A 24,959-nucleotide genomic window follows, 5' to 3' on the forward strand; every position below is an offset into this window, starting at 1 on the left:
ATCAATTAAAGCAATACTGCAATACAAGCATGTACTTTTGCTTGTTACAATAACTGGCATTAAACAACATTTTACACTATAGGTATTACCAGTATAACTAGGTTGGGCGTAGGAGCGGGTTTGATATTGGGGGGACACATTTACTAATATGAAAAAGCCCACCCTATAGTTTCCTAGAACAACATTTGTGGAATTACTTTTAATCACAAATAATCCCTTTTTTCTGTATTGTGTTTATTATTAGTTACATCCAAGTAAAGGTGACTTTACAATCTAAACATGTTACTCCACATTACATTTACTGTTGTTAGAAAAACGTATGCGTGAAATGTCTAAGTTATATAACGTTACATATGACAAAAAATGATCAGTTATCACCTTATATTTAAAATAATTTAACAGATTTGGTTATTATTATTATTAATAATTTTATTATGTATTGGCATGTCAATTGTGCTGTATATTTACATTTTCTCCACACTTAAAAAAAAAAACAACTCAGTAGCATTGGGTCCTGCGCTTTTATTTTTTTCTATTTAGAGCTCTTCTTATTGTGTCCTTTTATGAAAAAGAATGTTACTTTATGGTTCATAGAGATTTTTGCCAGAAGTTTATATAAACGTTAGACATCAGGACATGTGGTCTTACTGTGAACTAAACATGAACAGAAGTCAGGTTAGATCAGTGTTTCTCAACCCTGTTCCTGCATATTCTACTGAATACTCCCACTGTTCTGCATATTCTAGAGCTTCCTCTGCTATAAAGGAACTTAATAAAGTAAGTGGTGGTATGATGTGTCTAATAAACTGCTGGATATACATAATGATTAATTTAGGCTCCATAGGGGGCTAAAGGTTTTTAACAGGTAAACTCAGTAAATGATTGTTTATTAGCTGATCAGCTGGATCAGGTGGAAAACACAACTTTAGTGCAGAGATCAGGGTTAAGAAACTGCTTTAAACTAACAACATTAAGTACTGTAATAAATTCTAGCTAACCTCTACATCCAGCTTCTAGATAACTAGTTATCTAAATTAATGTTCCTTCATTGTAGCTTACAAGTCCTGCAATCCTAAATTATTGAACACAATTTGAAAATTAAACAGTAATTAGCTGATCAGGCACATCAGGGCAATGAACATTACATATATAGTTTATTTTTTTCATGGTTTCATGGCTAAATTGGAGCAGCCTGGTGGCCAATCTTCATTAATTACACATTGCACCAGTAAGAGCAGAGTGTGAAGGTTCAATTAGCAGAGTAAGAGCACAGTTCTGCTCTAAATATTGCAATGCACAATGCAAGTTTAAAAGAGGACAAATTGTTGGTGCACGTCTTGCTGGAGCATCTGTGACCAAGACAGCAAGTCTCTGTGATGCATCAAGAGTCACGGTATCCAGGGTAATGTCAGCATACCACCAAGAAGGACCAACCACATCCAACAGGATTAACTGTGGACGCTGTAAGAGGAAGCTGTCTGAAAGGGATGTTCGGGTGCTAACCCGGATTGTATCCAAAAAACATAAAATCACGGCTGATCAAATCACGCAGAATTTAATGTGCACCTCAACTCTCCTGTTTCCACCAGATTTGTCCATCCAGATGTTTCAGTTTCATTGTCCAACCCCTATATGTAGAGAAATTATGCCTAGCCTACATTCATGAATTAACCAGAACATGAAACATATTATAAAACATATAACATAATATGCTTATTTTTAGTTCCTGTAGTGCAGTCTTTGTTTCAAAAGGGGGCACTGTCAGTCCACCACAATTGAGAAACATTTTTGGTTCTTTAGTGTTGATGTGTGTGTGACAAATGTGTAATAGGCACTTTTTCGAAGTGCGGAACAAATCGCATCCTGTATTGATTTAATAACAGACGCAACATTTACTGTCAATTAAAGGGCTATTCCGTATTTTACAGGACTGGTGTTAACAAATAATGCTAATGATAGTGGGTATGTTGCACGCACAATGCAGCTGCTTTAGATGTTATAGAACACACCTGGTTAGTTGTAGTATATGTGGAATAGTGTTTATTTGAATATTTTTTTTTCTTGATTGCTTGAGAGTAAAAATCAATAAAAAGTTTGAGTAACTTCTAAACTAATAGTAATAACAGTTTATACATTCACTTAGCTATAGGACAGCATCTTAGGAAAGGTTCAAATTAAATGCCAGAATGAGGCAAAAAATATGTGATTTATGATTTTGAGGTAAGTGTGCTTGCTGGTGTGAGATGGGCTGACATGCATTTCTAGAACTGCCAACATCTTGGAATTTTTATGCTAACAATCTGTAAAGTTTACTCACAATAGCGTAATAAAGAACTAAGCATTCAGTATTCAAGAACACATTAAGAGTGGTCAATAGTTCTGGTTGACAGAAAAACTAAAAGCATTACAGAATGCAAAATACATTTAACACAATTCATCCCTTTATGGAAACGGTTTATCATGTAAATACGACTACTTCCAGTATGATAATAGGCAGCATGACAAAATAAAAAACCTAAATTTAACACAACATTGAGATGTGGAAGAACAAGAGATTAACAGCATTAAAATGTTCTGAAACATCTGCAGAAATGTGACAATTACATCCATCAATTCACCCACCAAAGGAGGAATGTAGTCGTCGTAACAAATTGGTTTAGTGAGTATTTTGTCAGAACGTCCCAACACGCTAAATAGTGGTGATGCAATGTGTGCTGTAATTGTGTGCTTTATTTGGTGACATTTTGCAAAAAAAAAAGAAAAAGAAAAAAGGTCAGAAAATCAAACACAAGAATGAAGAATTAATCAGCCACTTTAGTTTCTACTTTTTTTTTTCTTAGTTAACTTTCTTTTGTTAAACACACAATATCTACTGTACAAATGTCTTTATAAAATGCCTATTGACACAAAGATGGTCATACATACACATTCATATTTATGTTAAGGCACATTATTATTATTATTATTATTATTATTATTAGTAGTAGTAGTAGTATTATAAGTATATAAGAAAATAAACATACTTAGTTACCAACTAAAACACTAAGTTCAATGATTGAGTGTAATAAACGCAGCTATTCTGGACACAAGTTCACATATGTTAATGTATTGTTGAAATAATATATAATGCCTTAGAATCTGTTGCTACAGTCAGTCTTAATGCATAAAGATGATATCTACTTCTAATTAAATCAGTGTAAGTGTTGGTTGAGGTAACTTGGAAACATGATCTCCTCTAGTTCTTCAGTTCACTGGGCTGATGTTCCTTTAGAAACTGCTTCATATAGGCAGTGAGAATTTGGGTGTCTTCCAAAGTCACCGCGTTGTACAGAGACGCTCGTATTCCACCAACAGATCTGTCCCAAAAAAAACAAACAAAATACAGTTTAATATGAAATGCTCACATTAAACCATCCAGGCATGTAGGGCTTTGTTAAACCGACTGATAAGAGTAATCAAATTTACACAGGTGCTGGTTACTAATAGATCAGGGGCAATGTACGGCAATGTATTGTTTTTTTTTTTAGTGTTTTATTCTAACCTATCTGCATTGACAACAGTCTAGGTCACTTTACCACATCACTACAATGTAAAACAACAGCTGAAGAGCTATAGACTAAACTGGTAGTCATATGTAACTGTCCATGTTAAGACACACACCACCTTTCAAAACTCTACAGCTGAGTTTACATGAGTCTGAATAATATACAGTGGCTTTTAAAAGTACACTGATCAAAAAAATAAAGGGAACACTCAAATAACACAATATAACTCCAAGTAAATCAAACTTCTGTGAAATTAAACTGTCCACTTAGGAAGCAACACTGATTGACAATCAATTTCACCTGCTGTTGTGCAAATGGAATAGACAACAGGTGGAAATTATTGGCAATTAGCAAGACACACTCGATAAAGGAGTGGTTCTGCAAGTGGGGACCACAGACCACTTCTCAGAACCTATGCTGTCTAGCTGATGTTTTGGTCAGTTTTGAATGTTGGTGGTTCTTTCACACTCGTGGTAGCATGAGACGGACTCTACAACCCACACAAGTGGCTCAGGTAGTGCAGCTCATCCAGGATGGCACATCAATGCGAGCTGTGGCAAGAAGGTTTGCTGTGTCTGTCAGCGTAGTGTCCAGAGGCTGGAGGCGCTACCAGGGGACAGGCCAGTACACCAGGAGACGTGGAGGAGGCCGTAGGAGGGCAACAACCCAGCAGCAGGACCGCTACCTCCGCCTTTGTGCAAGAAGGAACAGGAGGAGCACTGCCAGAACCCTGCAAAATGACCTCCAGCAGGCCACAAATGTGCATGTGTCTGCACAAACGGTTAGAAACCGACTCCATGAGGATGGTATGAGGGCCCGACATCCACAGATGGGGGTTGTGCTCACAGCCCAACACCGTGCAGGACGCTTGGCATTTGCCAGAGAACACCAGGATTGGCAAATTCGCCACTGGCGCCTTGTGCTCTTCACAGATGAAAGCAGGTTCATACTGAGCACATGACAGACGTGACAGAGTCTGGAGACGCCGTGGAGAGCGGTCTGCTGCCTGCAACATCCTTCAGCATGACCGGTTTGGCAGTGGGTCAGTAATGGTGTGGGGTGGCATTTCTTTGGAGGGCCGCACAGCCCTCCATGTGCTCACCAGAGGTAGCCTGACTGCCATTAGGTACCGAGATGAGATCCTCAGACCCCATGTGAGACCATATGCTGGTGTGGTTGGCCCTGGGTTCCTCCTAATGCAGGACAATGCTAGACCTCATGTGGCTGGAGTGTGTCAGCAGTTCCTGCAAGATGAAGGCATTGAAGCTATGGACTGGCCCGCCCGTTCCCCAGACCTGAATCCGATTGAGCACATCTGGGACATCATGTCTCGCTCCATCCACCAACGTCACGTTGCACCACAGACTGTCCAGGAGTTGGCGGATGCTTTAGTCCAGGTCTGGGAGGAGAGCCCTCAGGAGACCATCCGCCACCTCATCAGGAGCATGCCCAGGCGTTGTAGGGAGGTCATACAGGCACGTGGAGGCCACACACAATACTGAGCCTCATTTTTACTTGTTTTAAGGACATTACATTAAAGTTGGATCAGCCTGTAGTGTGTTTCTTCACTTTAATTTTGTGTGTGGCTCCAAATCCAGGCCTCCATTGGTTAATAAATTTGATTTCCATTGATGATTTTTGTGTGATTTTGTTGTCAGCACATTCAACTTTGTACAGAACAAAGTATTCAATGAGAATATTTCATTCATTCAGATCTAGGATGTGTTATTTGAGTGTTCCCTTTATTTTTTTGAGCAGTGTATTACTTTTTCCACATTTTTTCACCTTACAAGCACAAACTTAAATGTATTTTATTGAGACAAACACAAAGTATTGCATTAGTGTGAAGTGGAATGAAAATACATGTTTTTCAAAATTTCTATCAAATAAAATCTGAAAAGTGTGACGTGCAAAAATATTTATCCCCCCTATATAAATACTTAGTAGAGCCACCATTCACTGCAATTACAGCTGCAAGTGTTTTGGGGTATATCCCTACCAGCTTTAAGCATCTAGAGCAGGGGTGTCAAACTCATTTTGGCCGAGGGCCACATTGGCATATTGGCTGTCCTCTGAGGGCCAGATGTAACTTATAAATGTAATAAAATGTAACCAAATATAATATAAAATGAATGTAATTACTCTTTAATGTTAAATAACTCTAAATGGAAAAAATGTTTGCTTGTTGCTCTATTAACATAAATCCTTTTAATTTGTCATGTTATGAAATCCAAAAACTCCATCAATCAAGAACCAAACTATTCAAGTGAATAGAAATGACATAAAATACAAGTTATATTAACTTTGATCAAAACGTTTGATACTGAAATAAGGCTTAATAAATATAAAATCAAAAATTGTGAGCTGTTAAGAATATGTGATAGATTTAGCAGTTCCTCAGATTTAGCAGTTCCTCATCCAACCACTAGTGGGAGCTGCAGCAGCAGCACAAGCCCCCGCTGTCTTCACTGAGTCAGAGCTACAGCCCAGCCACGGGCTACAGGGTTCAGCTCAGCCAGTCTGGAGCGTTTTTAAAACATTTTAAGTTCTTCTGTGTAGGAAATAAAGGTTTTAACCCCACTAACCGGATAATACAGCTCTCTACAGCTCATCTTTCAGCACAAGCAGCTAACAGCAGCAGTTCAGAGCAGCGTCACGGAGTCACTGCTCGGATTAACGTTACATTATAAACAGGTCAGTTAGCGCGCTGCTAACCTCAGAATGTTTATAACTACGGAGTTTAGTGCACACACCACGGCTGCAGGGTTAGACTGTTGAAGGCTACTGAAGACTATAAAAGGCTATTGGAGGTTATTGAAAGGGTTATTGGGGGCAGAAATCAGTAAAGGCTGGTTAGATAAGTGATTCACGTCTTCGTCCTCCGCTGCGGTGAAACTGAATAGCGCTGACACAGTGATGTTTATTAAAATCATTAAAACAGATTTTGTCAGCTATTGTCTTATAAATATTTACACATAACTTATATCTCTTCTAAAAAGCGTTTATTTTGGTCAGTAACACTCTTCGTAACACAAAAGGCATACCGGTCTTTCGCCTTGAAGCACAGCCGTCCGTCTGAATCAGCTTCTCTTTTTCTGGACATTATGGGATAAACATTTCACCCGCGAAGTTACACCTTCCCTCCGGCAGGGTTTCCACATCAATGACTACACTGCCGTGTAGTGGCAGTAAGCCGTAACTTCGCGGGTAATACAATCGACAAGCATTGTGGGAAACGTAGTTTTTGGTCAAAGCACGCTTCTGATCCATTTATTATAGACACTAAGATCTTACAAGCTCTCGCGGGCCACATAAAAGGACGTGGCGGGCCACATTTGGCCCGCGGGCCTTGTGTTTGACACATGTGATCTAGAGACTGAGATTTTTGCTCATTCTTCTTTATAAAACAGCTCATGCTCAGCCAGGTTGGATGGAGAGCGTCTGTGAACAGCAATTTTCATGTCTTGAAGCTCAGAGGGATTTAGGTCAGGACTTTGACTGGGCCATTCTTACACATAGATACGCTCTAATCTAAACCATTCCACTGTAGCTCTGGCTGTATGTTTAGTCTCATTGTCTTGCTGGAAGGTGAATCTCCTTCTAAGTCTTTTGCAACCTCCCCCAGGTTTTGCTCCAGGATTGCCCTGTATTTAGCCCCATCCATCTTTCCATCAACTCCCCACAGTATGATGCTCCCACCACCATGTTTCACTTTGGGGATGGTGTGTTCAGGGTGATGAGAAGTGTTATTTTCAGCCACACAAAGCACTTTGTATTTAGCGCAAAAAGATCAGCTTTTGACTCATTTGACCACAGAACCTTCTTCCGCATGCTTGCTGTACAAACTGCACTTCTTATGTCTTTCTTTCAACAGTGGATTTCATCTTGCCACTCTTCCATGAAGGTCAGATTTGTGGAGTGCACATCTTATAGTTGTCCTGTGGACAGATTTCCCAGCTGAGCTGTGGATTTCTGCAGCTCCTCCAGAGTGACTATGGGCCTCTTGGCTGCTTTTCTGACCAGTGCTTTCCTTGCTTGATCTGTCAGTTTGGGTGGATGGCCATGTCTTGGTAGGTTTGCAGGAGTAGAATGCATTTTCCATTTTTGAATGATTAATTAAACAGTGCTCTTTGGCATGCTTAAAGCTTAAAATATGTTTTTATAACCTAACCCTGCTTTAAACTTCTTCACAACTTCTTCACAACATCTCTGATCTGTCTGGTGAGTTCCTTCTTGGTCTTCATGATGCTGTTTTTCACTAGTGTTCTCTAACAAACCACTGAGGTCAATACAGTACAGGTGCATTTATACTGAGACAAAATTACACACAGTTGGACGCTATTAACTTATTCAGTGACTTCTGAAGGCAGTTGACTGCACTGGATTTTATTTAGGGGGTTCAGAGTAAAGGGGGCTGAATACTTGTGCATATTTTTCAGATTTTTATTTTAGAAAAAAATTGAAAACAACGCATCATTTTCATTTCACTTCACAATTATGTGCTTGTTGGTTTATTACTTAAAATCTTTATAAAGTACATTTAAGTTTGTGAGTGTAATGTGACAAAATGTGAAAAAGTTGAAGGGGTATGAATACTTTTGCAAGCCACTGTACATGAGTCTGAATATATCTGAACAGTTCCCAAATCCCATGAGTTGAATGTATTAGAATTATATTGTGCTCAATCTTGTTATTGTTCTTTAATACATTTCAAATAACAAAAAAAAATGTTAAGTATGGGAAGAATATTGTGATAAATACTGTGAAATGTTGTAAAAATGTCTTGAAATATTGTGACAGCTTTTTCTTTTTTATTATATTGCCCATGCCCACAATGTAAAGTGAAATGTAATGTAACATTTTGCAGTATGTACAATACCTGTGTCCTTTTAATGAAATCATTCCAAGTTTAGAAGCCCCATCCAGAAACAGCTTTTCAAGAGCTTCATCTCCTTCCTTACGTCCAATTCGGAATGGAATGTTCATACGGCTCCGGCAGTCCTCATTAACAGGGCATCTGAAGACAGTATTTTGAGAGAAAAAAAATAAATAAAAAAAAAAATCATCAAGAACAGGATGGTAAAAATATTTCACTACCCACCTCCCCTCTACTTTAGAGGCAACATGAATGGTCAACTGGCAAAAAAGTAACAAGTATCATGCCAGAAATTATTTAATGCTGTTGCATTTCCTATAAATGTATATGCATTCAAATTCTACATCATGTAAAACATTAGGTAATTTTACTAACGAGTAAAATCCACCAGAGTTGTTGATTACGTCGTAGATCAAAGAAGACTTCTGTTTGCTGAGTTTCTCCATGGCTTCTGTGCCACCGTTATTCTTGATCCATTCCAAAACCAGGTTCATAACGTAGATGCTGGAGAAAAAAATAATAATACAATAAATAAATAAATATATATAAAACTCACTTTACTTTGGGTCCATATTAAATATGCTTACTGTAGATCAGGACATTTCATGATTTAATTTCAATACCAAACAACGAATATATTAACAAAAACAAGGCAGGCTGGGAATAAACTGCTGTTGTCAATTTGTTTTCATTCAGGGAATTTTTTTGTTACATGAAAAAGTGAATTCTCTCAGACTTTTCTCATATACTTCTGCTCTATTTGTGTGATTGCTTCCACAATTCCATTAACAGGACTGGCACTTGTAAATTTCCCAAAGCTGCTGCAGTACACATGTGTACACAGTGTACACATACACTATTCTGAGGAGGCAGGCTGTGTGTCCTAAAGGCATCTTAGTAAAAAGATAATTAAGTGGTCAATCAAAAACAAAGCCAAAACAGTAAGACGCTTTCATGAAACTGTCTCAGTTAAATTGAACTCAATTCAATTCAGTTGAAAACATTAAAACAGCTCGGTAAAAGTGAAAAACAACTGATCACAGCAATTTATCAGCCAATTCATTCAGTCTCCAATATTTGTGAAGTTGAGTTCTACCTTAGACTCAGTCTATACAGTGTTTGCTGCAGAAACACAATCATAATGTTAATTAATTCATTTATAGTTCATGAACTACGTTATGATCATACAGAACTTGAAGATCTCATTCCATATTTTTTTCATTCACGTTAAAATATCTAGTTGTGGTCTCTAATTTTAATAAATGCCATGTGAGCCGTTTTTTGACAAAAAAAAGTATTCAGGCGTTTTTTCATTTAGCACTGCTTTAGATCACTGAATTAGTGGTCTCTGAAGAAAGACAGGATTTGGCTCTTGCTTAGGAATATTCATATATGCAATAAATGTTTTCAGAGAAACAGCTTTAGTTAAAAAGATGCAGCACTGAGAGCGAGGTAAAGTTAACCCTTAAACTTTGCATAACGTCAAGACTCGAGGCGAGCAACAAATCAATGCCGCTGCGCAGATCACTTCCCCCTCCTCTCTACCGCCGCACGGATCACTCTCCGTGGCAATGATAACGTTTCTTTCAGCTAAACTAACGCTACAAAACTCATACCCCAGACTTGGTGATTCAGTGCTTGGGCATTTCACCACATCGAAGCCCCAGAGTCCCTCGATATTATAAAATCTGATGCTAAAGGTGCCCACTTTGACCGGTGGTCTGTCAGGTTGTGCTACCTTGTCAAACCGTGCTTCCCTAGTGTATATTTAAGGTCTCGGTAAAACACAGAATTAAGCGCAGATACGATTTAAACATACAGTTACAAGATATCTAACACTAACTAAACAGAGCTGCAAATAAACAGACGCCGGGCAAACAGCCCCAGAGATCGGCTCGTTCCCCGGCGCTGGCTGATGCCGGGCAAACATCGGCTCTTTAGGGGACGCTGGCGCCGCGTTAACAGTTCCGGGCTCGGTTTAGCCTAATAGTATATTGTATGTGTAACCCCGGATTATTACTATTATTTTTTAACGTTGGATAAATAAAAAGCTTGGCTTTTAGCACAGCTAGCTAACTCTCCTGCTGTCCGTGTTTTAAAAACAAACACAGAAGTGCTGCATCTGGGGGCAAAAAGAGCCGGTTCCTTGCAAAGTAACTCCTCTTGAATTCATTTTTTTCTTTAAACGTACGTATTTAGTCAGTTAGTTATTTATTATAAAGTAAATGCAGTTACAATTTCAAGAATTTTCAAGCACTTTCTCCAAAATTCCAGCACTTCCCAGGCTTGGAAAACAGAACGTTAAAATTCAAGCATTTTCCAGGATTTCAAGCACCCGTACAAACCCTGTTCTTAAGAACAGCAAACTCAAAACTGGTGTATGTTTTTAAAGGGCAGGGCAGGTTGACTGACTCCTGGCTGGTGTTCAATAAAACCATGCAAACATACATTTTTGTGTGGTATTGGTTTAAGCAGAATGTTTGTCTATTGTGTGTGACGATGAAGTTCAGAACACATTTAATGCAGAAATCCAAGTATAATCCCAAAGGGTTGCAACTGTATATCCTAACTTAAACCTAATAATAAAATCCAGAGGTTAAAACATGACAGAAGTAAGTTTTCACACCCCTATTTAGTGGCCATCCAGTCACACAAGCCTTGCCTGAACAGAATGAACAGGTGGGTAAATCTTACCTGAAGCAGGGAGGTGTGTTATACAGGGAGTTATTCCCAGCTTGTACTTGATAATCCAGTACAACTGGACACTCCTTACAAGCTTTTCCCAACAGATCCTCCCTCACAATGACAACAGTGACTCCAGCACATCCAATGTTCTTCTGTGCTCCTGCAAATATGAGTCCAAACTTGGACAAATAACCCCCCCAAAAAAACAACAAAATAACATTAAAACCGTTGTGTAGTAGTAAAAAAAATAAAAATAAAAAGATAAATAAGAAAAAAATACTGCCAACCTTTGACACGTCTACTGGCCGGGACAGGAAATTTGAAGACATGTCACTGACAAGAATCACGTCCTTGGAATCAGGAATGAAGTTAAACTCAACACCATGCACTGTTTCATTGCAGCAGTAGTAGACATAGGATGCTGAGGGATTCAGTGACCAACCACTGTTATCTGGGATGCCTGAAAGGAATTTTCATGCATTTTTAATTAATTTCATTCTCATTCGTGTACTTATACAATTATTATATTTTTAAAATACTTTATGAAAAAAGGTATAAATATCTGATATACAACTTCTACATTTTTACAGTACTAAAAATATTGTTTACCTTAAGTTTTAATCATATGTACTTACTTAAAAGTCTGGAGTCTAAACCAAGGTTGATGTGTTTGTTACATTGTACATACAGTGGTATAAAAAGGTTTGGGCACCCCTGAATTTTCATGATTGTCAATTAAATTCAATAACATAAAAGCAGATGAATATGGTGATATTTGAGAAGTGAAATAAAGTTTACAGAATTTACAGAAAGTGTGTGTAAATAATTATTTAAACAAAATTAGGCAGGTGCATATATCTGAGCACCCCAACAGAAAAATTCCATCAATATTTAGTAGATCCTTCTAACAGTCTGGCTTCTGGTTGAAGGTGTTTTGGATCGTTCTTTACAAAACATCTCCAGTTCAGTCAGGTTTGATGTTTCAGAGCATAACCAGCCCGCTTTAAATCCCACCACAGATTTTCAATAATATTCAGGTCTGTGGACTGAGATGATCAATCCAGAACGTTGTATTTGTTCCTCTGCATGAAAGCTTTAGTAGATTTTGATCAGTGTTTAGTGTTTAGGGTCGTTGTCATGTTGAAGTATCCAGCCCCGGTGCAACTTCAAATTTCTCACTGATTTTTCAACATTGTTCTCATGAACTTGTTGATATTGACTGGATTTCCAGTACCTGCACTGATGACACAGCCCCCCCCAGCATGATGAACCACCACCAGATTTTACTGTGGGGAGCAGTAAAGTGTTTGTGTTGGAATGCTGTGTTCTTTTTCCTCCATGCATAAATAACCGCCTCCAAATAACTCAATTTTAGATTCATCAGCCCACAGAACCTTATTCCAAAATGAAGCTGACTTTTCTAAATGTGCTTCAGCTTTAGAACCTCAAGCGACTGTTTGTGGCTCAGAAAATGTTTCTTCTGCATTTTTCTTCCATACAGACTCTCCTTGTGTAAAGTGAGCTGAATAGCTGACTGATGCACAGTGACTCCATCTGCAGTAAGATGATGATGTAGGTGTTTGGAGCTCTGGAGGTCTGTGGGTTCACTATGACTGTTCTCTCCCTCCTTCTCCTCTGATTATCTGAGATTTTTCTTGTTGTAGGATCTCCTATTTCCTCACTCTGTTCCTCACAGTGGAAACTGCAGCTGAAATCTGAGATTTGAGCTTTTTAAATCCTTCCTCGAAACCATGATTTAGAACAATTTGTTTTCAGGTCATTTGATAGTTTTGAGGTTCATGTTTCCACTATTCAGAGAAAATGCAATTGTTGCCAGAAAAAGTCGCAATTGGCACCTTAACCTTTTCTCATAATTGGATTTGCCTGTGTATGTAGGTCAAGCATGAGCTTACTAAACACATTTTGTGTTCCAATAATTAGTGCTAAAATTATTCAAATCAATAAAATGACACGGGGGCCCAAATTTATGCACCTGTTTAATTTAGTTTAAAGAATTATTGAACACTTTCTGTAAATCCTATAAACCTCATTTCACTTCTCATATATATCTGTGCCCATACATTTTCACACCTCTGTACAGTATTTGATCCAGTTATTTTTTATTTCACACTGTAGTTTAGTTTAGAACTCTACCTCATTCTGTCATAATCACACCATAATCACCTAATAGGCGATTTTCACTATACTGACAGTGATTGGTTTGTAACATGATTTAGATCGGCAGGCTGTCTTTCCAGGTGTCTTTCCAAAATCTGTCTCTCTGCCAGAATCTGACTACCTATTTGTGTACTATCTAGGGTTGCAGTGGTAACCGGTTTCACGGTATACCATGGTATTAAAATGCACGGTTATCATACCGTGTGTGTTTGCTTATTACTGGTAAAAGGCAAGCCAGCGGAGAAACTCACCCGCGCATGCGCAACTCTGCTCCGCTTCAGCTGCTCAGCACACAGCGGTGAGAACGGCAGAAAGTGCATCAGACTTAACAAATCTCCGTCCGCCTAAAAAAAGGCTAAACTAAAATCAGCAGTGTGGGACTATTTCGGATACCCGCCGAACGCACCCGAGGATGGTTATCGGATTTATAATCAATGTGACCGTAAAGTCACAGCTAAAGGTGGACATACGTCAAACCTGTTCTCCCATCTCCGAGAACACCACCCCGCTGTGCAGCGCAAAGTATGTGTTTAGTTTAAAACTTTAATCTGAACCTAAATAAAACTTCTTTGTAGTCGTGCACAACCCATGCGGTAAGCATGACGTGTCTGTTTTTCATATGTTAAAACCAGACTCGTTGTGAAAGCCTTAAAATAGAAATCTCTATTGTGAGGATCATGTCAGAAATAAATCCCCTCTTTCTGCAGGATCTGGTTATATACCAACTTGGCAGTAAAACGGACGTTTACAACAGTTGTTGATCAGACACTGACCCAGGCTCAGTTTATCAGATATTAAATAATTTAAACTTAAATAATTGTACTGAATAGTTTAAACACAGGATCTTTACTTCTTAGAGGACATGTAATGTGTGACATGTGACATGTGTGTGTGTGTGTGTATATATATATATATATATATATATATATATATATATATATATATATATATATTTTTTTTTTTTTTTTTTTATACACCCTTAATGCCCTTAAGAGTAGTGGAAAAACCTGGTTTCCTTCACCTGATGGTGTACAGTTTTTTTTTTTTAAGGAGACATTATCTATATAGTTGTTCCAGGTTTCTACAATAAATAGTTAATTGAACAAAAAACCTTTGTTGTAATTTCTTTAAGGGTCAGTTTAATAATATATGTAACAAACTGTGATACCGTGATAACCGTGATACCGCGGTATTTTCTGAGACGGTTATCATACCGTGAAAATCTCATACCGTTGCAACCCTAATATATATATATATATATATATATATATATATATATATATATATATATATATATATATATATATATATATATATATATACACTGCTCAAAAAAATAAAGGGAACACTCAAATAACACATCCTAGATCTGAATGAATGAAATATTCTCATTGAATACTTTGTTCTGTACAAAGTTGAATGTGCTGACAACAAAATCACACAAAAATCATCAATGGAAATCAAATTTATTAACCAATGGAGGCCTGGATTTGGAGCCACACACAAAATTAAAGTGAAAAAACACACTACAGGCTGATCCAACTTTAATGTAATGTCCTTAAAACAAGTCAAAATGAGGCTCAGTATTGTGTGTGGCCTCCACGTGCCTGTATGACCTCCCTACAACGCCTGGGCATGCTCCTGATGAGGTGGCGGATGGTCTCCTGAGGGCTCTCCTCCCAGACCTGGACTAAAGCATCCGCCAACTTCTGGACAGTCTGTGGTGCAACGTGACGTTGGTGGATGGAGCGAGACATGATGTCCGAGATGTGCTCAATCGGATTCAGGTCTGGGGAACGGGCGGGCCAGTCCATAGCTTCAATGCCTTCATCTTGCAGGAACTGCTGACACACTCCAGCCACATGAGGTCTAGCATTGTCCTGCATTAGGAGGAACCCAGGGCCAACCGCACCAGCATATGGTCTCACATGGGGTCTGAGGATCTCATCTCGGTACCTAATGGCAGTCAGGCTACCTCTGGTGAGCACATGGAGGGCTGTGCGGCCCTCCAAAGAAATGCCACCCCACACCATTACTGACCCACTGCCAAACCGGTCATGCTGAAGGATGTTGCAGGCAGCAGACCGCTCTCCACGGCGTCTCCAGACTCTGTCACGTCTGTCATGTGCTCAGTATGAACCTGCTTTCATCTGTGAAGAGCACAAGGCGCCAGTGGCGAATTTGCCAATCCTGGTGTTCTCTGGCAAATGCCAAGCGTCCTGCACGGTGTTGGGCTGTGAGCACAACCCCCATCTGTGGACGTCGGGCCCTCATACCATCCTCATGGAGTCGGTTTCTAACCGTTTGTGCAGACACATGCACATTTGTGGCCTGCTGGAGGTCATTTTGCAGGGCTCTGGCAGTGCTCCTCCTGTTCCTTCTTGCACAAAGGCGGAGGTAGCTGTCCTGCTGCTCGGTTGTTGCCCTCCTACGGCCTCCTCCACGTCTCCTGGTGTACTGGCCTGTCTCCTGGTAGCGCCTCCAGCCTCTAGACACTACGCTGACAGACACAGCAAACCTTCTTGCCACAGCTCGCATTGATGTGCCATCCTGGATGAGCTGCACTACCTGAGCCACTTGTGTGGGTTGTAGAGTCCGTCTCATGCTACCACGAGTGTGAAAGCACCACCAACATTCAAAACTGACCAAAACATCAGCCAGACAGCATAGGTTCTGAGACGTGGTCTGTGGTCCCCACCTGCAGAACCACTCCTTTATCGAGTGTGTCTTGCTAATTGCCAATAATTTCCACCTGTTGTCTATTCCATTTGCACAACAGCAGGTGAAATTGATTGTCAATCAGTGTTGCTTCCTAAGTGGACAGTTTAATTTCACAGAAGTTTGATTTACTTGGAGTTATATTGTGTTATTTGAGTGCTCCCTTTATTTTTTTGAGCAGTGTATATGTATATATATATATATATATATATGGACGATATGGCAAAAATTTATATCACAATATATTCCTTAATTTCGGTCGATACGATATAATTTCGATATCGATATAAATACTTTGAAGGCCTCAGAAAAACTGCTAAGAATCCCTGCAATGGAAATCTGTACACTACTGTCTGAAATTTTAAATTGAAGTCTTTAAAGCCTCCTCTCACAAAAACTGTATAATACTTTAGAAATAAAAAATTATCAGAATAAATCAATGCTCACTTTTATTTGCATGTAGCAAAATAAAAACATGACATCCCTGTCAAACATAAACCTATAACCTATATACAAATTACCAATATAAATAACTTTACATTACAACAGAGGCAGAGCTTCTTATTCTTTTGTAAACATATTAAACAGATCAAAACAAAAGTGCTTCAACCAGGATAGGGAATAGAAAAAGCCTTCATATACATAAAGGGAACATGATATCCCTGTCAAATAAACAAACCTATATCAACTATAAATAACTTAGATACAACATAAACTACAAAAGTGTTTTAGCCAGAATAAGGAAGATGTTGTGTGTAGTGAAACTGCTTGAGGTGGAGGAAAGGATGTATTACTGTTGCTAGTCAGCTCCACTCTCCAGAACAATTTGGAGCAAGCTGAAGTCTGAAGTTTATCAAACCTTTGAAAGCCGAACCACTGAATTAGACCTGCCTCCCTCAACTATCCGCTCAATCTTCATCTAAAATTTCCTGCGATGACAACGAGCGGGTTAGGGTCGCTTTCGTTTAATCGCGGGCGGTTTTTAGGTGCGGAGCGGAGCGCAGCCGAGATCCGCTCGGTTAGGGTCGGTTTCGTTTCATCGCGGGCGGGTTTTAGGTGCGGAGCTGAGATCCGCTCGGTTAGGGTCGGTTTCACTTCATCGCGGGAGATTTTAGGTGCGGAGCGGAGAGGAGGCGACCCAGGTCTAGCCTAGCCTAGCCTAGCCTATCTGGCTATGTGCCTGTATGATTGCGTCATCACGCACTGACGTAGCCCGGCTATGTTCAGGGCTGCAGTGAACTGACGCCGCTAAAAAACGCCTGTCTGTAAATAATACATATCGATATATCACAAAAATGATATCACCGTTATTGAAACATTTCTTATCGCGATAAATACCAATATCGAAATATTGTCCAGGCCTATATATATATATATATATATATATATATATATATATATATATATATATATATATATATATATATATATATATATATATATATATATATATATATACACTCTTAATGCCCTTTGGAGTAGTGGGAAAAACCTGGTTTCCTTCACCTGATGGTGTACAGCTTATTTTTTTAAAGGAGACATTATCTATATAATTGTTCCAGGTTTCTAAAATAAATAGTTAATTGAACAAAAAACCTTTGTTGTAATTTCTTTAAGGGTCAGTTTAATAATATATATAACAAACTGTGATACCGTGATAACCGTGATATTGCGGTATTTTCTGAGACGGTTATCATACCGTGAAAATCTCATACCGTTGCAACCCTAGTACTATCTGTGTACACAACAGAATAAGTGCAAACGATTCCCTTTTGAATTAGTTTTATTTCTGTTTATGAATTAAAAAAAACTGTTAATCAGCAGATACAGGAATCACCAGTGTAAGCATCCTATGCATACTGCGGCATGAAGCGAGTGCACATGGACTTTGGCACAAGTTTTTTTTTTCCTTCTGTTGTAAAATGAAGGATTATTGCCTACTTTAACTTCCTGTAATGGCCTAAAAGACCAAACAATAAAAAAAAAAAAAAAAAAAAAAAAAAATGTTCTTTGGTCTTGACTGTGGTTTGAGGCACTTTTCACACATGCTATCTTTTCTTTTAGAACAAACAAGGTGGGTGTACAAGCCCTTCTGAAACAAAGTATTACATCTTCACTATTTTATAAGTCTAAATGTAACACTGTGTGACTGACTTTGACAAAATAAATTCTATTTTTTTTTAATGAGAACAATCACAACAGGAAGTATTGAACAAAAAATAAGTACTAATGTGATGTTAACATAATCTTATATTAATGCACCAATATGGGCTGATACCAAAATATTTTACCAATTATCAATAAGATACCAATATCATTAGTAGTTTTTACTGTAATATCCAATCTTTCTGGATGCCACCAATGTTACATAGGTGACTGATCTGCTCCTTACTTTACAAAATGCTATTTAAATAGGCAACATGAAACTGAAGTGACACTTTAACTTATACGAGTAGCGTGTTTTACTCATATTGACAGGAACCATTATCCTGTCTAATGATAATGTCATGTAACTTGGAAGATAAAGAATGTGACTCTGACCTGTGGGACCTCCTGAATTTAGATGTTACTTCTGGCAGAACAGCTGCCTGTGTATGATTCTGATTATGATTCTGTTTGTAATTTGGAGGGAAAGTACTGTATATACTGTAAGCCCCTATGGGCTTTCTCACTTTCCCTGCACATGTTCTTTTTTTCTCATTTATGTAATACGCATCCCTGTTAGCTTCCTTCTTTCACATATGTGTGCAAATAAAAAAAAAAACAGCTGCCTGTGTATAAATGACACCATTTGATTTACTCTAAACATCACCCTAACCTAAGAGAGAATGCAGTGTGTGTGGTAAGATAGTTTCCATAATAATATCCCTGTTGGAAAGTGCATCACAGCCACAAGATGAACTCAAAAGCCCATGAAGCGATTTTATTCTGTATACTCTGGTATCCACAAAGATTGGTAGAAACTCACTGGTGTATTTGTCCAGTTTGGGGTGAACCACGTTGATTTGGCCATACTTCTCTGCCTCTTTTGCAGCCTTTGCAGACCAAGCTCCAGTCACCACATAATCCGCACATCTGTCCTCCTTCAGACCAATCAGGTTCAGAGGCACAGCACTGAACTGCCCTGACCCACCGCCTTGAAGAAACAACACTTTGTAGTTTTCAGGTATATTCCTGTTACAGAAAAGAATACAGACATTAAAACAGGTAATTTACAAATAAATGTGATTTGTACCAATAATGTTTCCCTGTATTTAACTTTAAAAGCTTACAGGAGTTCTCGAAGAAGGTTTTCTGTGGTGTTTATGATCTTGGAGAAATCTGCTGACCTGTGGCTCATTTCTAAGTGTAACAAATAGAGAAATCATTAATATCAGTACACATCACATCATCAATTTTATATCAACACTATACCTTACCAAGAACACTAATCCCAATGTTGTTGTAATCCAACAATTCCTTTTGAGCTTGAAGTAAGACCTGAGAAAAAAAACACAACAAGAAATTCACTTTTGTGTTTTATTACATTAACCAAAATGTAGCTGTTCCAATTACAATGTTTTGTATGCAGAAGTACAGATGAAGTTAGAGTCAATAGGTAATAGGCAATACGTTCAAAACAATTCTTCCATCAATTTTTCAAAAATAGACAAGAGTCATTATAGAGTCAAGTTAAAGGCATTTTTATCAGGAGAAAATATTTTGAATATACTGTCCAAAAAAAATTGCAAAACATAATGCCATGACAAAAGCAAACTATTGTATTTTATCATTACTTTTGAAGAACAGTTAACTTTTAATTGATTAATAATATTTTTTTCCATTGCAATTGAAATACAAAATTCTAAAACATGCGACAAAACAAATAAAACAAAACCACTGTTTTTAAACAAGTCGGCATACAGGCTCATTAACATAAATGGCCTCAACTAACTATGTAAACACAATGAGCATCAGCAAAATTATGTCCATATATTGTACGATAATGTAATTAACAAAAGTATAGAAACTGACAGAACTGGACCCTGCAAACATAGCTGACGCTACAATCTTAAAATTAAGGCCCCATCTTCTTTTCACAGAAGATGCCATAGTAGAACCACCTGTCTCCCTAAAGCTCTTTAAAAAAAGTAAAAAGTAGAAGATATCTTTACATACAAATTAAGAGAGACAATACAGAACACGAAAGACAATTTAGGAGAATGGATGCACGTTCCTCAATGTGCATTACTTACCAGATCTAACTAAAATATGTTTTTTATTTATTAAGCAGACTTTCTCAATGCTTTTTTGACATAAGAAAGCTTCTTATAAATATTAAAGAGGGCATAATAATTCTAAAGCTCATTTTCTTTTTTCTGGCCCTGGCAACCTGCTTGGCAACAGCTCCTAGTAAATGTTTGTTTTGCTTTCAGTTTGTCTACCAGCTTAACAAGGGTTGAGGTAGTTTATATTCCAGGGCTGTTCAGACTTGGGCAGACACATACTGTGACTGTGGTTGATATAAAATGTGGTAAAATGGACACAAATTAAATGTTTTAAAATTCTAAAGGTTTATGCAAATAATAGTGTATACCAATATACCAATATACAGGTGCTGGTCAACGAATTAGAATAATTTGAAATAGTGCAATCATGAAATTCTTTGAATGCATTTTTTGTGCAGAAAGCAAATCAGGTGTTCACCGCACCTGTCCTACTCGTTAGACTAATCACAGAACTCGTTACCTGGAAAAAAATTTGCTCAGCTGAGCTTTCCAAAAGGCCCATTTAGGCCATTTAACTGTGACACTGTTGTTTTATTGAATTAGAATAATGGAGAAACCGTTTCATTGAATTAGAATAATTTTTATTATAATTACAATCATCACTTTCTCAGTATTTTGTGGCTGCCCCCTTGGCTTGTATGACTGCCTGAAGTCTCCGCGGCATCGATTTGACCAGCTTGTCGCAAGTTTCCGCACTCACAGCTTCCCAGGCAGTGGCGATGTTCTGCTTCAGTTGGTCCAGCGTAGTAGGCTTTCTGTCGCGAATTTTCCGCTTGACGATGGCCCAAAGGTTTTCAATGACATTGAGGTCAGGCGAGTTGGCCGGCCATGCCAAAACTTCAAGCTGTTTTTTAGTGAACCAATCTTTGGTCGACTTTAACCGCATGAGCCGGTGCAAGATCCTGTTGAAATATGAAGTCTTCTTTGCCGAACTGTTCCTCAACAGTCGGAATCAGGAACGTTTCCAGAACATCTTGATATACGGCAGCATTGACAGTCTTCTTGAGGAAGCAGAGTTTCCCTACACCTCGAGCATAACGCTCTGGGGAAACTTGACGGATCTTTTCACGCACTCGTGGTTGTAGGTTTCGCCACCACGACGCCAGACACGAGGACCTTGGTCACCGAAGGAGATGCAGAAGCGTGATTCGTCACTGAAGACCACTTTCTGCCAGTCTTCAGCAGTCCACTCGCCGTGTTCTTTGGCCCACTTCAGCTGTTTCTCCATTTGTTTCTTGTTCAGCATCAGTTTTACTGCTGGAACGCGAGATTTGAAGCCAAGTTCGCACAGACGACGGTAAGTGGTTGATCTGGAGACGTCAGCGCCGGTCTGCTTGTTCCACAAGTTGGTGAGCTCGGAAGTGGACTTGAACCGGTTGCTGACTGCGATCTTTCTCAGCTGCTTGTTGTCGCGAGCAGAAGTTTTTCGGACGCCGGAACAGTTGGTGCGCTTGCTGCAGTTTTTCTTGAGAGCTTTGCAGACGGAAGACTGGCTGATGCCGAGCTGCTCAGCAATTTTAGTTTGGGTCAAGCCTTGTTGGCGAAGGGCTTGAATTTGAGCCACTATTCCGGTTGAGAGGTCGCGCTGCTTACCCATGATTGATTTTACAACTTAGAAATTCTACTCAACCCTGACTTTATACTGCACAGTGAACACTCTTCACAGAAAACAAAAATTCGAGCATTTATTCTAATTCAATGAAACTGTTTCTCCATTATTCTAATTCAATAAAACAACAGTGTCACAGTTAAATGGCCTAAATGGGCCTTTTGGAAAGCTCAGCTGAGCAAATTCTTTTCCAGGTAACGAGTTCTGTGATTAGTCTAACGAGTAGGACAGGTGCGGTGAACACCTGATTTGCTTTCTGCACAAAAAATGCATTCAAAGAATTTCATGATTGCACTATTTCAAATTATTCTAATTCGTTGACCAGCACCTGTACACATCAGCTACACAAAGCCTCTGCCCAGGACAGAAAAGCTTTCAGCATTTAGATAAAGTCAACAAATCAAGAGAAGATAGAAATTTACAGAGAATTAAAGGTGAGGTCAGATTTAAAATCATTGCAGGCAGGATGTTTACCAGAACCAGGTAATACTGCATAACCCAAAGCATAGAATATTTTACTGCCTTAGTCCTGGTTCAGAAATGCATGTGTAAAGAAATTAAAACTTAAAATACAATGCTACTGGTTTGGCACCTTTAACACTTATCTTGCTCTTTTATTTCGTTGCACTCCTGTATTGCTCCTCATGTTTGTTCGGTATGTGTTTTCATTGTAATGATGACTTTAAAAACCAGTTGGTTTAGTGTTAATTGCAAATAATGAGTCGTGTGTCAGAAATAAGTGTAAACATAATGTTGTTGAAATTATGTTGTTCATATGTTAAGGATACACAGAGTTATGCAATAAAGAAAGATTTTGTGTATTTAATTTAGACATTTTATTTACAACAATTTATTTATACAACAATAAAAGTGTGACTGTACAATCCATGTATCCCTATAAATCAGTAGGAAATTCTATGAAGCCATGGCTATATCTGCATAACTATCCTGCAGACAAACAGGAATCAGCTCCTGAAGATTTTCTGCTGCAGAATTTGGCACAACACTTATTGTCTAAGAAAGCTGCCCTTCAGCCGCAAACATTTGGCACAGAGATGCTGTGCCCTAAACTACACGTCCTTTAATGAGGGCCTGTGAGCTGAGCTGAAATGTACTTGGTGCTTATTGATATGGTGTTTGTTAGTAACTTTGATCTCCAGCTAAATTATCACACCAAAAACATGAAGATGTATCCAACGCATCCTGGGTTAAGTGGAAACTTGGGTAAATTAGATTTAGTTGAAGGGTAAGGCTAGTTCATCTCACTAACAACATAATGATTTTTGACTGGCTGTCACAAGGGATGGGTGGACTCTTATTAAAGAAGAAATCTGGTGTAAAATGGACTTGGGGTGTAGTAAAACATGATAACGAGAACAAACTCCTTTAAAACGAGGCACTGGAACTTTGAAAGTGACAAGGTACTTTAATTTAACCGGGGTGCACGTGAGAATACTGTGTGAAATAAAGCATCTACTGTATCTAAATTTTAATCTGTTTACAGAATTAGAGTTCGGTGATAAACTGGATTCAGTACAGCGAGTGAGCCCATCAGCAGCCCTGAAGCCTCAGAGCGGGATGAGAGAGCGGCTGATGCAACATCGACTCGCTCACACGCTGCTCCTGCAAAACGCCCAGACCCAGCTCTTTAACTCTATCCACACCTGGTTCAGCACAGCTACACAACCCACCAACACAACTCTCAAACACAGCTAACTACACAACCCACCAACACAGCTACACAACTCAACCCACCAACACAGCTAACTACACAACCCACCAACACAGCTACACAACTCACCAACACAGCTAACTACACAACCCACCAACACAGCTAACTACACAACCCACCAACACAGCTAACTACACAACCCACCAACACAGCTAACTACACAACCCACCAACACAGCTAACTACACAACCCACCAACACAGCTAAACAACTCTAAAACACAGCTAACTACACAACCCACCAACACAGCTACACAACACAACCCACCAACACAGCTAAACAACTCTCAAACACAGCTAAACAACTCTCAAACACAGCTAACTACACAACCCACCAACACAGCTGCACAACTTACTTACACAGCTGCACAGCTCACTAACACAGCTAACCTAAAGCTACAGCTTCTGAAGGTCTAATAACACATAACTTCACCTAGTCAAGCTAAGTTACTCACACAGCAGCAGGAGGGGGAGGCTCTGGTTCTGAGAGGTTTAACTGAATACAGACAGTTTGTTTACTGGTCATGAAATTAAACTCCAGATGCTGCTCTGATTAAACCATGCCGCAGACTTACAGAAGGCGGGAGTTTTGCAGGTCCTGCGCCGAAGTTTATGGTCTTCTTCTTCTCCATGACGCTCAGAGCGCTTTCTCTTCAGGGGGCTGAAAGGATCTCAGGGTAGCTGAGTTAGTTAGCGATGCTCAGTCTGACTGACCTACTTCCCCCACAGCGCACGCTCTCTCGCTTATGGAACGCCAAAAGGCCCAAAAAACGCCTGGACCAGACGCCTTTTATAGAAAAGAACGGCGTAAAATACGCCGTTCTGTGTGGGTTTTACGCCGTAATATACGCCGTATGATTTCAAGACGCCGTAATATACGCCGTATGATTTCACGACGGCGTTAAAAACGCCGCTAAAAGCACAGAAGACGCCGTTTCCCCCGGCGTTTTTCGACCCTTTTGGAGCGCCGTACAGAGCGCCGTCTCAGTGCACTGAGACGGCGTAAAAAGCGGCGTTTATTGTCTCTCTTGACGCCGTAAAAAGCGGCGTAAAAAGCGGCGTTTAATAATAAGATAATGAGCTCCACCTTCCAGTTTTGAAAGCCAATACATTTAAACTCTGTTCAGCCAATGCTCTTACAGAGAGACTCAGTCTAAAGCAATTCACTGCAGATCCGAGCTCCTGAGCTCTTCAGACACAGTTTTTTAGACACAATTAACAATATACCATCTATAGACATTCCCGCTGGTGCTCATGCCTTTTATTAGTCTAATATTTATGCTGTATCAATGTAAAAATAAACTCTAGGTTTAGGTGAAAGCAAAATGCTGTGCAGCTCCCCACTTTTTT

The 24,959-nt window shown here is 39.1% G+C and overlaps 1 protein-coding gene across 1 annotated transcript; it reads right to left on the reverse strand.

Annotated features, from left to right (window-relative positions):
- Window positions 1-2,013: 2,013 nt before the first annotated feature.
- psat1 (phosphoserine aminotransferase 1) lies at window positions 2,014-24,358 on the reverse strand. Its single transcript, XM_022662644.2, has 9 exons — window positions 24,185-24,358; window positions 19,422-19,482; window positions 19,275-19,344; window positions 18,971-19,176; window positions 11,394-11,566; window positions 11,116-11,285; window positions 8,797-8,925; window positions 8,425-8,562; window positions 2,014-3,356 (listed from the first exon to the last, which is right to left on the reverse strand). Exons 1-9 carry the CDS (start codon window positions 24,239-24,241, stop codon window positions 3,236-3,238), a joined length of 1,125 nt encoding a protein of 374 aa, XP_022518365.1. The 5' UTR covers window positions 24,242-24,358; the 3' UTR covers window positions 2,014-3,235.
- Window positions 24,359-24,959: the final 601 nt, after the last annotated feature.

Source organism: Astyanax mexicanus, chromosome 22 (genome assembly GCF_023375975.1).
Source record: "Astyanax mexicanus isolate ESR-SI-001 chromosome 22, AstMex3_surface, whole genome shotgun sequence".
Taxonomy (NCBI): Eukaryota; Metazoa; Chordata; class Actinopteri; order Characiformes; family Acestrorhamphidae; genus Astyanax; species Astyanax mexicanus.

Coding starts and splice junctions, on each gene's coding strand:
- psat1 (XM_022662644.2), bottom strand. CDS start 24,241: ATGGAGAAGAAGAAGACCATAAACTTCGGCGCAGGACCTGCAAAACTC. Junction 19,177..19,274: donor AACCTTCTTCGAGAACTCCT/GTAAGCTTTTAA, acceptor TTTCTGTAACAG/GAATATACCTGAAAACTACA. Junction 8,926..11,115: donor AACACACCTCCCTGCTTCAG/GTAAGATTTACC, acceptor TTTTTTCTCCAG/CATCTACGTTATGAACCTGG.